The sequence below is a fragment of the Plodia interpunctella genome, chromosome 22, assembly GCF_027563975.2.
Source record: "Plodia interpunctella isolate USDA-ARS_2022_Savannah chromosome 22, ilPloInte3.2, whole genome shotgun sequence".
Taxonomy (NCBI): Eukaryota; Metazoa; Arthropoda; class Insecta; order Lepidoptera; family Pyralidae; genus Plodia; species Plodia interpunctella.
The window spans coordinates 3,354,170-3,369,405 of NC_071315.1; the positions used below are offsets into that span (position 1 = coordinate 3,354,170).

The 15,236-nt window shown below is 35.7% G+C and overlaps 2 protein-coding genes across 4 annotated transcripts in view; one reads left to right on the forward strand and one right to left on the reverse strand.

Moving 5' to 3' along the window:
* LOC128679937 (uncharacterized) overlaps positions 1-15,236 on the reverse strand; it is a 23,034-nt gene continuing 7,798 nt past the window's right edge. Inside the window, exons 1-11 of one of the 3 annotated variants that reach the window (XM_053762472.2) lie at positions 12,761-13,081; positions 12,312-12,594; positions 12,065-12,219; positions 11,104-11,249; positions 10,066-10,222; positions 9,478-9,620; positions 9,075-9,242; positions 8,410-8,491; positions 7,232-7,280; positions 5,984-7,063; positions 1-5,795 (exon numbers count right to left, since the gene is read on the reverse strand). In XM_053762472.2, the coding sequence (XP_053618447.1) occupies positions 907-5,795; positions 5,984-7,063; positions 7,232-7,280; positions 8,410-8,491; positions 9,075-9,242; positions 9,478-9,620; positions 10,066-10,222; positions 11,104-11,249; positions 12,065-12,219; positions 12,312-12,594; positions 12,761-12,973 (7,365 nt within the window). In that variant the 5' untranslated portion in view covers positions 12,974-13,081 and the 3' untranslated portion in view covers positions 1-906. Of the gene's footprint in view, positions 5,796-5,983; positions 7,064-7,231; positions 7,281-8,409; positions 8,492-9,074; positions 9,243-9,477; positions 9,621-10,065; positions 10,223-11,103; positions 11,250-12,064; positions 12,220-12,311; positions 13,082-15,236 lie in introns of those variants that run through there. The other 2 variants (XM_053762473.2, XM_053762474.2) reach the window with 2 other exon arrangements.
* iav (inactive) overlaps positions 14,827-15,236 on the forward strand; it is a 21,886-nt gene continuing 21,476 nt past the window's right edge. The window contains exon 1 of the mRNA XM_053762477.2: positions 14,827-15,119. The gene's annotated coding sequence lies outside the window, so the exon portion shown is untranslated. The remainder of the gene's footprint in view (positions 15,120-15,236) is intronic.

Below are 15,236 nucleotides of genomic sequence, written 5' to 3' on the forward strand. Positions count from 1 at the left end.
GTTATGATCAACATAATTTACTTTTTTTCTTTACTTCCATAGTTAACCGTAATGTCCACAATATTCACATAATAAGTACGGAAATGCATTTCAAAGCTATTGCATTTTAGAAACAAATAACTTCTCACAATAGTATTTTGTTGATACTAAGCTTAACTATTATAAATATTTATTAAAATAGTCAAGAATTAAAAAAATCACATCTTATCTAGGTAATAATTTACATAGTTATCTAATCTTGTTTAATATCACAAACACAATCTTAAACAACCTAAATACAATCGAAAGAGGTACTCACGAACACTATTTAAAAAAATGGATAAAAATGGTCCGGGGAATAAGAAGGTTTTACCTATAAGGAGTTACAGTCTGCAAAAAAGGTGAAATTAAATGAGAGCGCTGTCTCCAGTTGGCCAGCAACACTGTGTTTATCAACCAATCTTGACCATTATATTTGGTATTCCAATGGTAAAAAAATGTAGTGAACGAGTACCGCAAAACAGGCTCATACAAAAATAAATTTTATATATTATCTTTACATATTTCTCCCGTTTAATAATGTAAACAGCTTGAAAAGTATTTATCTATACCCTGTGGTATGTTTAGAAGGACCATGTTTATCAAACAAGTTATAAAAGTTATAGTTGACTTAAAACACAAATTAAAAAATGAAAATTAAGATTGTAACAAGTAATTTATAAGACTATTCTCAACAAGTGTGATGTTAAGTAGATATAAATCAATTTAGATAGAAAACCGAGTTCCATCATAACTTTACTCTCATAGAGAGAGTTATTTAATAATTTAACACTGCACAGTTTTATATTGGTTTATCCCAATACATTTTTCCCATATTGAATAGCATAAAAAACAAAAAATATTATTCATCACATTTAAATCTTATTTTCAAAATCCTAATATACAATCCTCCGCCTGTTCTTCATTGTGATCTGATAGGAATTCAAGTGTTGTTGGACCTTCCACGCCTTCCGCACCTTCTACGCCTTCTTCAACTCCTTCCATAGGTAATGGTAACACATTATTTTCAAGAGTATCTACTGTTACATCCATCGATTCATTAATTGTAGATTCATTTCCCTCGCTCGTCGCAAGAACCTCCGACGCTGTATCAACTGTAATTTTCTGAGCCTCATTTTGCATCTCCTCTCTTCGCCTCACTTTCTTCGCTAGTGGCTCATCATCAGAGGAATCATTATCGTCAACAGCAGCAACAGGTTCTTCAAAAGATCCTTCGAATTCGTAATTCTCCTGCTCACCGTCAATCGCAAGGAAATTCACATATTGCATTTCGTAAGTTTTTTTCCCAAAATTCTGTTTTCTAGCATGTTTTTTTATAGATTTAGTTGCCATTTCTGTATCTGAGACTGTATTTGTATTGGGTTCTTTATGGTTTTTATTTTCTTGGGGTGTGTTCGGCGCTAACGGGTGTACAACTTTAAACAGTTTAAGCGGCGTGGCTGTTGCTCCTTTCTTAAGCAAAGACAGTTTAGATATCCTTTTTGGTACAGCTGTTTTTCGTACTACAAAAGTGGGCAATGAGTCCTCATCTTGCATCCTTTCTTTTTCTTTCTCCTCATTTTCTGCATCATCTCCGTCTTTTGTTAGATCCACAAATTGTGAAGGTACTGTCGGTGTTACGTGCTTTCGCTTAATACATACATTTATAGGAGCTAACGTATTGCATTCCAGATCCAGTTTAAAGAAGTTTCCATTATGCAAGCACGCGTATTTAAGTTCATCAAATGATGTAACAGGATTGAGCTCAGGAAAAGAGTTGCTAACGGTCTGTAATGGCGACTGATTTGTATCAATTATGTGCAGTGGCGGCGGGATCGGTACATTTGATACTTCAGGAATAATGGGGCATGGTAACACAACCGGTTGTGGTGCCGTTTCAGCGACGGGGGCAATGTCTTCGTCAAATATTCCAGACATCTCCATGAGGTCTGATAATATAGTTTTCTTATTTGATATGTCCGGTTCGATAATTTTCTCTTCTTCAGAATTTCCCTGAGTATCATCTTTACACTTTTCAACTGACACTGCGTCGATAGTTACATCAGAATCTTTATTTATATCTTCAATGTTATTACCAAGTTCTGTATTTTCGATTTCCGAATTTCCCTGAGTACCATCTTTACACTTTTCAACCGACACTGTGTCATTAGTTACATCAGAATATTTATTTATATCTTGAATGTTATTATCTAGTTCTGTTTTTTCGATTTCCGAAATTTCTTTTGTACCATCATTACTAATTTTAACTGACACTGTTTCGTTAGAATCTTTATTTATAATTGGATCATTAATTCCAATACTTGTATTTTGTATATCATCTTTGCAAATTTGTCCTGACTCTAACTCATTAGTTACATTACAATGTTCATTTACATCTGGATTGCTATTATCAATACCTGTACTATCTGTGCTTCGGACTTCTAAACTTTCTTCTGTATCATCTTTACTCGTTCCAACTGACACTGACTCATTATTAGCATCAGAAACTTTGTCTGGAATATCATTACCCATATCTGTATTTTGTACTGATTCTACTGTAACATTTAATACAGAGGAAGGCTGATCTATAGAAGAATTAGCTATAGCAGTTGTAGATGCATCTAAAACAGGATCAACCATATCAGAAATAGTAACCGTGTTTTCTTCAATAGAAAGCACGTTTTCAGTCATTAAATTACCGCCTTCAGCATTAGGAGTTACACTTTCGACCTTTTCATTCTCCAAAATCATTGTTGGATTGTTATCTTGCTTATCATTGTTTGAGTTTTTCTCTGCGATGTTTTCTTCATCAACTAAATTAACAATATCACTAGTAGTTTGTACGGCAGTAGGTACTGCTCCGGGTAATAATTGTAAAGTAGGTCCTAATTGCAAATTTGGCATAGTTATATTTGATACAGAGCTTATTTTTTTTTGAAGGTCCTCAATGATTTCCCCTAATCTGGTAATTTCCTCAGCAGTCAACTGAATGTTGGGGTCTACAGTACAATTGAGAGCTCCGCTCGGTGTTAAAATCAAATTCACACCTCGAGGCAGAGACGATGCGGTCATAATAGGAGTAGGAGGTTGCACTATGACTGGTTTGTTTTTAATACGTGGAAGTGGCACGTCTGTTAGCAGAATTTTATTTTTGCCTAGAAATATTGGATTAGGTTTGTTAGATATATGTGCACTATTTAGGAATAAAATATTTTTATCGCACTCTATTTCGGTCTTTTTTACTGGAATAAGGTTAAATCGACTACGTAGTTTTCGTTCATTTGTTGGATTCTTATCTTGAGGAGGGACTGTTGTTTGTTTCGTAATGAGCTGCTGTAAACGCACTGCTATAGGTGGCGCGCTTTTCAGTGGTCTACCTTTTTTTCTTTTAGCAATGTCTGAACTGGCGGCATAAACATTGATTTTCACAGGGGGAGGATTCTCACTTCGAGTTTCAGAATCATCAGAGTCTATTACCACGCAATCGTCAATATTTGATGTTTGACCATGGCTTACAATAGTTTCACCTGAAATAACAGTAAGCGATTTTTGATCAGGAGCAACATTAGTCCCTGCAATTTTTTTATTTGATTGTTGTGGACGATTAATCACTGAAATGTTTGATTTTTTATTTACCCTTTTTCTGATATAAATTTTCGATTTGTCTGGAGCACCGTGTAAATTATTTTTTACAGAAAGGGGTATCGTGCTTCCAGGGTCAGTTTCATCAGAATCTTCCACAACAACAGTATTATCATGATTATTACGAATGTCATTTCTATTGTTAACCTTTTCGTTATCAGTGATATTACTTTCAGAAATATTTTCAGATGATATGATATTATCTGGTACCGAGGAACTATTAGGGTCAATGTTATTCGATTCAACAATATCAGTGGTTTTATTTTCATCGATATTAATATCAATAATCTTATCTCCCGCTGTGTTATGTTCAACAGAATCCAAATCAATAATATTATTCTCAGAAGTACTGATTTCAGCTGTTTTCGTTTGAAATAAATCTTTAAATTGCACTTGTTCACAATTTTCATTTTCTACAATTTCACGTGACTTCTCCACTACACTTTCTATAGACTCGCAAACTTTAATGATAGATGGGTCTGTGTCATTAATTCCTTTTTCTCCGCAACAGCAAGTGCATTTTGCACCGCAAGGATGTGGGTTTCGCATATCCGGATTTATTTCCTTGAACTTGATCCAGCAACAATGCGTGCCATATCCACCCTGAATTGTGGATGCGCTCATCTTATTACGTTTCGGTGCTCTCTTACGTGTCCTTTTTTGTTTATCATGACTATTTGCCCCCGCTAACTTCCTCTGTATTTCATTGACTTTTTCCTGTAGTTGGTGCATTTCCTTTGTTTGGTTGAGATGTTTCTTTTTTTTTCCTGTCGTATGCAAACTTGCCTCTGATGCATTTTTAAGGTCTTTTATATCGATTATATGTAACATTTTATTCAGGGTGTCAACAGTTAACAACTGGTCTTCGGAATGCCTAATTGGCGTGGGTTTTTTTAAATTTGTCATCCAAAAACCTACCTTTGCTCTATGGTCTAGTGGTCTCCATGGAAGAGTTTTTGTTTTGTTCTTTCGATTTGTCTTGAGATTTGTGGTCCCTGAGTTCTGCCCTTTGGACTTTGGCCCGACTTTATGAGTAATGTAGGTATTAGTCACACCTTTGATAACCTCACCACTACATAACACAGTTCTACCACTGATTTCATTTTCTAGAGTTTTATCAATACATTTCTCCCTACTTGTAGACGGTTTCAAATTTTCTTCTGATTCTGAGACAAGTGACACAGGAACTTTATAATTTGATTTATCTATTCGCATTGGTGAAACTTCTGCCACTAATAGCTTTCGATTTATGCGTCTCACGTTATCAATATTAGGTAAAACGATGACTTTATTGCGTTCCGTTAAGACATCTTCATTATCTTTTGTATTATGTACATTTATGTGGGGCTCTTTGGCTGGTGGGGACAAAAATGGTTGCTTGACTATAGTATCCACAAGACTTGGACCAGAATTCGATGTCGAAACTGCTGACGTATTTATCAAATTATCTTGAGAAAGTACAGGCGGTGTTAGTCGATCTTTATCATTTGATTCAGATGGTTCCTCTTTCACTGTAAGTTCACTGACAGGACCTTGCTTAAAATAAATGGTATTATTAACAAGTTTACTTTCGAACGCTTTACAAAGATCAATAGTTAATGGTTTACAAGCCCTTAATAAATACCTATTGCGAGTGTGACTTAAAAACCCAACAGTGAGCCTTTTCAATCTTGTGTTGAAGTCTGGATTCTTGCAAACGACTAGAGGGTTACTGTAATCTCGATATCTTGGTTTCTGGAAAAGAATGCTAGACATGTTAACTCTTTTCTCTTCTGGTATCGACATATCCTTGGACGGCTTCAAGGATTCATCTTCAGAATTGCTGTCAACATCATCTGCACTTTTCGGCCGATCAAATAAATCATCATGTGTGGCATGACCATCACCATCTGATACGACATTAACAGCAGGTTGCTCTTCTTTAATATGCATCGATATCTTTCTCACTGGTTTGCTTTCATTTAAAATTATCTCTATTCTTCTTTTATCGTTTACGTGTGATATCTGCTCATTTTTTAATACAGTCATATGCTCTAATTTCACAGTGTACACTACTGGGACCATAAGAAGCTTTAAGTCGATTGATTGAGATTCTCCATTGTTCTTATCTACAATTTCCTGTTTAATTTTAGGCTCTGAAAACAAAAGATAAAAAATATAAGTTACAGCACCTATGTATTGAGTAAGTCCATTTGTTATATGTAAGACTAATCTGTGCCTGTTCCACTTTCAGGCTTTTCAATCAATGAACAAATAAAATAGACGTTAAATACTCCAGAAAAGACATTTTACTTTATGTTATATTTAGTTTCAATGCCCTTACCTGCATTAATAAAATCCGTATGTACTCCTTCTTGTTCTTCTATAATTCCATCATCAATGAACTCGATGCCGTCATCCACGAACGTTACATCGGGAATAACTTCACTAAACGAATGAACAATTGATTTCTCCTTAACAGTGTTAAGTTTACAATCATCTACAACTGCGTTAGTATCTGTAGCTTGAACAACATTATCAGTGTCATTTAATTCTGAATATTCCCCTTCGTAAGAAACATCGATTTCAGTTTTTATAATATCGTCTTCAATTTCGTCAACAATATTATCTTTAGCAGCAATTTCTTCACTTTGAGTTGTTGTTACGTAACTGCTCAATACATGTAACGACTCTTCTGGAATGTTAACATTACCAAATACATTTGATATTTGTGGCATAACTGCAGTGTCTGCAGTATCCGAATTTAACTCCGAATTATTTGTGTCAGCGTCTAAAATCTCTGATGGTTCCATTTTTGGCGTAAATTCGGCATCCGGCAAGATTTCAGTAGGTTTTTCTGTATTTAATATAGTTACGTCGTCATTTGGTTCTGAATTATCTGGAGATGTTACATTATCAGCAGGCATTTCACGCGTAATATCATTCTTGTCATGGAAGTGATCTGGATCTCTTGTAGGTGAAGAAGTCACATCAACAGTATCTGACATTATAGAATCTTTATTAGTATTCGGTAAATCTTTTTCATTGCTTATACCATTTTCAGCTTCTGTACTTTCCCTAGTTTCATCTTCAGTTGATTCCACAGCGTCGGTGTTATCTAAAGAATCCTCATTTTCATCTTCTATAGGAATGTCTATATTTTCAAGAGCATCTATACCTTCCATGTCCAAGTCTAAGTTTATTTGATCTGTTTCTAGATCTATACTTTCTACGTAATCGTCTTCATCCATTGGTTCTTTTTTTACTGTGATACTTTGAACAGCAGAAACATCTTCATCGGTTATCATTTGTTTAGCTTTGCTACCTTCCACTTCATCTCTGAGAGCGTTATCAGAGTCTGAGTCGACTCCTAAATCTATTGTTTCTATTTCAGGTTCTACGCATACGACATCTGCGTCATTTTCTGAAATATAAAAGTATGTCAATGAGATTCAACCAAAATATATATACTACTGTGAGTTCTTTATATTTTTATTATTTATCACATTATATTATTAATTTTCTTGAAATAAAAGTTCTTATTGAATGTAACTAGCAAATACAAGAGAGGAAGAACGAATTAGAAACTCACCGTCTATTGGGATAGGTAATTTAGCTGACCGCGACTTCATTTGTAATTCCTGAAAAAAAGTTTCCATAGTTCATCATTTGCTTCCGGGAGCTTTGCTTTACCGGGGGATTTGCTTTTGCATCTTTTGCTGTGAAGGATAACATCGCGAGGAAACCCACTGTTGACAGTTTAGCTCACTAGTGGGTGTATACTACAAATTGTCACTAGATGTCAGTAGTTAGGTAGTTATAAATAATTAAGTTAGGTAGTTATGAATAAAATTGGACACCAGTGTTAGCATTAACCATGGATTTAGTAAATACTTCGTTGTTGTATGGAGTATCTACTAATTCCATTGCATTAACAGACTCAATAAAAAGAATAGTAGTAAATATTTTATTTAAACAGTCTCAAAACTCCATTTTTCATATTATTCCAACAAGTTAAATATGTTTATTTTATTGGTAGGTACTTATTTTGTTTATTGTGTAAAATTTTGTAATAATAATTAAGAAGTCATCATCATGAACGTAATATTTAATGTAGATGATGAACAAAACATCTTTGCGAACATATTACCAAGTTGTGACGTCACTTGTTCGGGTCATTTAGAATGGATCGTTTGGACGAGCCTGTGTGATTTTATTTCCATCATATCTATAACAGAATTGTCATTATCACAGTAATTTTTTCACTGGTGTTTCTATTAGTATAAGAGCCTTCGAATAGTCTACCTATATCTGAGTAATTCTTTTACGTTCTAACAAAATTCAATCATATTGTTAGGATTTCAAAAACTAACAATATTATAGAATAGGGAGTATTACTGCACATTTATCCCGCCAGAGTACAGCACTGTATGTTAGATGGACAAAAGCTTTGCCGCCTTTTGCTATGTTGATTAAAACGTTTATTTTCGAGCCACAAAACGGTCGAAAAGAAGCTCGGAACACTTCACACGTGAAGACTTATTAAAATATGGACTTCATACAGGTAAGATCTATAGTCAAAATCAAGTTTATATCAGTTTATGACCACAGTTGACCAAATAATGCAGAACATAACCTAAAATAGTCCTAAACCAAACAAAAAAGATTTTAAAGAACTACTTAAGTTTTAGTTCTTTATAATCTTTTTTTGTACTTATAATGTGAAAATATAAATGATTCAATAAGGGCATCCATATGTTATGTACTTACAAACTCCGGAGGCATGATGACCAGCCTTTTCTGTATCAGCTCCTCCCAAGGAACGAACGGTGTAGTGATGATGTGGGGATATCTGAAGGTAAAGAGTGTATGTTAAAATACGGCGGTTTTCAATCACAACAACTCACTAAAATAGGCAAATTTTTGTAATTGTGCACAAAAATTCCATGTTCAGTGCGAATTACAGAAACAGGTATGATAGTAGATTGTACACCAAGAAATAAAAGTAAACAGATTCTAACGGAGTATGTGGAGAGGGAGTCGAGGGCTACGAATCACGAACTAAGAACGGTACTTTCTTTTCTCTATGCAGCGAAGTTCACATTTATTTCGGTGGGGTTCTAATTTATATTATTCCCAAGGGAATAATGGTTTTCGGGTTTCCGGACGTCTTTTCTTTCTGCTTAAAGTTTAAACATGGAATATTATTATTTCCGAGCAGATGTCGTATAAATCATTCACGTTACAAGAAATACAAATATTTTTTTATTATTAGATACTAGCGGCCCTTTCCGGCTTTGCTCGGGTAAAACCTTCATCTTGAATCAGTCTATTAAAAAACCCGCATCAAAATCCGTGGCGCAGTTTTAAAGCTCTAGGCGCCCATAGTGACAGACAGACAGCGGGAAGCGACTTTGTATTACGTAGTTTATTACCGTTTGGCGACAGCCGACTGCAGCCTAGTAGGTTTGTCTTTGAGCGCGTCTTCGAGCAACTTGATGTTCCCGCGGTACATGAACCAGAAATTATAGAACTTTTGGCGCGTCACTTCCTTCAGTTGGTACCAACGACGCTGCAGCAGCATCGGCGAGCATTGTCGTCCTCTGAAATATTATAATGATCTGTTCACTTCTCATATTTGATGTAAGCCGCGATAACTTTCGAACCGTTGGTCTGATTTTGATGAAATTTTTAAAGGTATGTAAGATCTGTCAAGCTCGTGGGGGCAACAAATTGAAATATTCAAAATTTTATAAAAAACTCATCAGAAATTTATTGTGTTCGCGAGGTCTAAGTTCGCGGCGAACAACTAGTATTTAAAAATGTGGTGGGCCCTACCGGCTGTTGTAAGAAAGAGTGGCGGCGGTCCAGGCACGAGCCAGCGCCTCCCCGGTCAGCCCCTCCAGATCGTAGGCCTGCACTAGGGAGAACAGGTCGAACAACGGCCGCGGCTCCCCTTTGCGACCTTCGGCCATCAACTCCTGGAAATAAGGGTCATATTAACCTGTACTAAATGTTTTGTAACGGCTGTCATGTGCGTTGCGGTAATCTGCCATCATTTGCTAAAAATAAAAGTCATATTAGCTTGTACTGTATGTTTTGTACGACGTTATCTGCAATTCAATAATCTGCCTTTTGCTTCTGAAAACAGAGGTCATTATACTTGAACTATATTTATGTATGTTGTGTTTGTGTGCCGGTTATCTACGACCTTCGGCCATCAGCTCCTGCATATAGGTGTTATACTAGGAGACTCATTTTGAAATTTGGTACACGAGTAGAAAAAACATCTGGAATACCATATATGGTACTTTGTATCTCAAAACTACCGAAGGCAAAAAGCCAAAGTCAAACATAAATTTTCAAAATTGGAGCATCAGTTATCTTCCTCTATAACTTATGTAAAAGAAATGTGAACCTTATTACCGTGCCAATAACGTCGATCTTCTCGTGCACGAGTATCCAGTCGAACAGCAGCCAATCAGTGAGCGACATTCTTGCGATGGCTGTGATCTTCTCCAGTTTATCTTCCGCGATGAGAAGCCGCTTCAGTCTCTTCAGTGTAAGGGCACGCATTCGCTCCCTTCAAATAAAAAAAATATAAAAAACTGGAATGGGATAACAATATATAAATAAATTAAATGACATAAATTAAATGACGACCCCGGTGGCTTAATGGTCATCATGCGGGACTGCTACACTGGAGCTCCCGGGTTCGAATCCCGGTCAGGTCAACATGAAAAATGATCTTTTTCAGATTGACCTGGGGGGTTTTGGATGTTTATCTATATATGTATGTATATGTTATATATGAATATAGTATCGTTGAGTTAGTATCCCATAGCACAAGTTTTGAACTTACTTTGGGGCTAACTCAATCTGTGTCATTTGTCCCTATATATTTATATTAGATTTAAATGAGTGGATGGCTTGATTTCTTTATTTATTTCTAACATGACTAGCGACCTGCCCCAGCTGCACACGGGTGCAATATTATGCATGTTATATAACATGCATAATATACCTATACATTATGCATGTTATATACCTGCCTCTGGAATCACACTATTTATTACAAAATTTAGCATTAAAAACTCAAAACCCGTTGCGTAGTTTTAAAGACATAATATGTCTTTAAAACTACGCAATTGTGTTACATAGTATAAAATAAAATCGGTTCCCGTTGTCTATCTGTCCCTATAATGTACTATGTAACACAGATATAAGAACATTACATTGAAATGTTCTTATCTGTGCTATGTCATTATATTGCACAGATAATAATAATATTATTATATCAACATATTAATAGAATCATTATTATTATCGAAAAACTGAAGAATATGTCTTCTTTAGTTTTTCGATGAATAGGCACATCAAGCGTCGAGTCTATTGAATCAACACGCATAGAAAGCCTGACGTCTCAGTTTAGTTATCGTAGCTCATCCCAAATTCGTTACCCACCACAGCCATTTGCAGTCACATTTGGTTTGCTTGCGCAAGTACTCCCAGAGCTCGTCTTCTGGTTTCTTCTCCTGCACGTGGAGACGCGCCACCATACGGATCATGCGCCGTTTGAACTTCTCCAATTCTGTCATCTTGGCTGTGGGCTGAACACAAAACAAACTTTTTAGGCAATTGAAGGATTTTTAGATGTTAGCAAGTAATAACATAATCTCCCTCTCTCTCTCTCTCTCTAGTCGTATTACTCATGCCCGAGGGTCGGATCCATCAATCATCCAATGAAAATCTATTTTCAAATCTATTTTCGAGCAGTTGTTCGACTGTTGATAAATTATCGCTATATCCGGCGCATAAAGTACATATCCTAAGATGGTTACGTAGTCTCGTGGCACATACAGTCAACATATAGGCATGTATCCATTAAGAACAAATGGGATAGATTAGTGTCAAAAAAATAATTGTAATATGTAGATAAAGAAAAATCAATTTATTTAATAAAATCATTTAAGATTGTTGATATTTTACACAAGTTATGAAAATATAGGCATTAAGTCACGTGACAGTGAACAGGAACACCACTCATAAAGCCCTACGTCACACCGTGCAAAACATAATTGTTGTTGTTGACATTTTCATAGAACAGAGCGTTACTAGTTATTATTTTACGGTTTTATCGTTTGTCGTCACATTTATTCAGTTATTAGTAGATTACGGAAAAAAAACACATGTAATCTGGATTTTGAAAGGAAACCGTTATGTCTGAGGATGACATAACTTGCAATTAATGTATGGACGATGAAGCACTGCGGGTTGCCTCGCATGGTATACAGGGTTATAGGTATCAAACGCAATACCTCCTAAAGACTACAAATTGTTTGTAATTTTGCATGGGTTGGAGACAGAAGGACATGACTTTTTTAATGGTTTCCGCTTTAAATGGGAACATGGAACTGGATGTTACTGATAGTTTCAAGGGTGACAATGCCTGGCTGACTGTTTTCATTTTGGTCTGACTCGCTTTACTCCTGAACTTGTGTTTTAGAAACTCTTGTACTGATGTATCTACTTTTGGTTCACATAAAGATTCTGGCTCATTCTGTTTGACTGTTTGACAATCTGCAAAATAAATGAGAGTAATTAGCTTCATAGCCACATAACTGTGAAAATATTGTTATAAATAATTTGTGTTGATTATTATTAAAACATACCTGAGCTTGTATGGGGAATATCTTTGGGATGTGGACTTTGCGAACAACTTTCTTCTGGTTTTTCCAAATTCTCCATAGTATTTGTATACTCTTTAAGACACTCTGCTGTTATCTCCATTCTTTGTTTTTTTAACATTAGTGGTCGTTCTGTGCTGCTGCATGTCCGTTTTCTTCTGTCTTCTTGACATGTAAATTTACTTGGAGTACATCCTGGTTTCAAGCGCACTTTTGATATTTTCCCCATAATATGATACTCAGTATAATTGAGCATATCATTTGGTAACTAAAAAAAAAACAAAAAGTGCTTTTCGTGTAGGTACAATAATAACTGAAACTCCATGACAAAACTTCAACCAAGATCTACAATATTTACAATAATTAAGTAAGCAAAATTCGTCAGATTTGTTATAATTATGTATTCGCTAAATTACATTTCGTTAAATACTTACATCAAAATGATCTTCACAAAAATACATTCTTGAAATTGTTGATAAACAATGTGCATCATTTCTCCTTGCAAGTGTTAGCCACTTTTTTCGTATTTCCCGTTTGCTTGGGACAAATATAAATAATTTGTTTGGCGTTTTAATGCTTGTGCTTACACACTGGGGCACCATACAGTACTTGTAATACGAAGGATTCATTTTTAAATCACAAAACATTTACAATCTCCATAAATAAACAGCTGTGTTTCGCACGGGATGACGTCACACATGACGCCATGACATGACAGCTTTGAGCGTTTTCGGGAGAAATTTTATGTCATTTTAATGCGAAAGTGTAGGCAACTAGCCTATTCAACGATATTATAAAGGATTAAGTACGTGGAATGTACGTACCCGGTTCGAAACTGGCGGCCGGACCGAAAAGATTTTATTCTTATTTTCTTTATTTTTTCTAAATAAAAAATCGTTATAATCTCAAATTTCACACACAAATAATTTTGTATCTCAAGAGATAGAAAAGCTCTTAGATACATGAATGTATAACATTAAAGCTTGGCATCTGAAAACACTTTCATTAAAACTTTTTAACTTAGTTACAAATAGGGCATTTTACGCAAAGCTCAGCACAGATGGCGCTACTGGTACAACTAATGTACACCAACTGGCAAACATTGCCAATGGAGGCAAAACGCGCCAATTTTCAATATTGTTGCAGATTTACGACCAAAAATACCTTCTACGCAATCGTGGTGCGAGTTTAAAGGAAAAAAGAAGGATTTAGTGGATTATCCTGAAAATAATAACGCTATTTTAGGTTAAGTTCTGCATTATTTCGTCAACTGTGGTCATAAACTGATATAAACTTTATTTTGACTGAAGATCTGAACTGTATGAAGTCCATATTTTAATAAGTCTTCACGTGTGAAGTGTTCCGAGCTTCTTTTCGATCGTTTACTGTCTCGAAAACGATTATTTCCAATATATCGGCACCCGAATATGCTACATTGTTTTATATTTTCACAAACGAATGCTTACATAATTAACGTTTAATTAATACACAATAATTTAAAATTAACGTTTTAATCTACATAGCAAAAGACGGCAAAGCTTTTGTGTACCTAACATACAGTGCTGTACTCTGGCGGGATAAATGTGCAGTAATACTCCCTATTTGTACGAAACCCTCAGTACGCGAGTACTCGTTCTTGACCGGTTTTTTTTTGACGACGCAAAAGGCACTTGCCTCATTGCTGTCGTCCGTTACGTTGACATCCATCGACGGATCAACGTTGCTTGTAAGTACTTACTTACTAAATCCATGACGCATATACATATCCAAGTCATTGTCAAAATCTATAGAAAACAACGGAGCACAACGTAGCTATAGCTACAATCATGGAATTAGTAGGTACTACGTTGTACGGAGTACCTTTTCTAAAATACTTAACTAAGAGACGTACCCCATTGCTACGTTGCGCTCCGTCAACGTACAACGATGACATTGTATGAAATTTTGACGTACGTTAACGCACGTCGTTGTAAATTGGTATGGATATGGATGGTACCTATGGACTCAGGGACGAGACGTCTGAGGGCGGGGAGGAGCGGTGCGGAAGGTATAATAATAACAAGTGAGCGACTTCGTTATACAGTCACAGATTACTAATTAGTTACTACGTAAATACCACGTGTATTAGTTGGTGTATACGCTATATCGATATTTAAGTTCTCTCCCGGATTTTTTTTTGCGATAGCTCATTAGATATTGTTGTAAAAGCCAATTTTGATACAATATAGTACAGTATAACAATACAGTATTGTTAAAAATAGGTTCGTAAATAACCCATCATTTTATTGTAATATGTAAAAAATGGTTATTGTGGGTTATCCTTGGAAGATACACATATATCACCGCAGACTTTTTTGTAGATCTATTAAAGAGGTACAATCTCACCATACATTGTTTTGTTATAACTCAAAAGGTTTTGGCGGCGTTTTCGAGGAAAGCTCCCGATCGGCTTAAATTTCCGACATGTTGAACCAATATCGTCGTAATATCGCCAGTTTGCACAAAACTTAATCTTATTATACACTAAAACCTTCCTTAGGAAACACACTATCTCTTGGTGAAAACCGCATGAAATCCGTGCAGTAGTTTTTGAGTTTATCGCGAATAGACAGACGCGGCAGAGTACTTTGTTTTATAATAGGTACGTAAGGAATTGGGGTTGATTTATGAAAAAAAAATAGTCTATCTTTGAACGGGGTTCTTCAACTACATGTAATATGCATATTAAACTTAATTAAAATCGGTCCAGCGGATTGGCCGTGAAAGCGGAACCGACAGACTCGCATTTCCACGGTAAGTACCATCTATACTTTACTGTCATATCCAATACATGCTTGCCACAGTGTTACAGCGAATAAGAATTGCCAAATCAGGCTTAGATACTTAAGTAGGTACCATTCAGGTACGAGT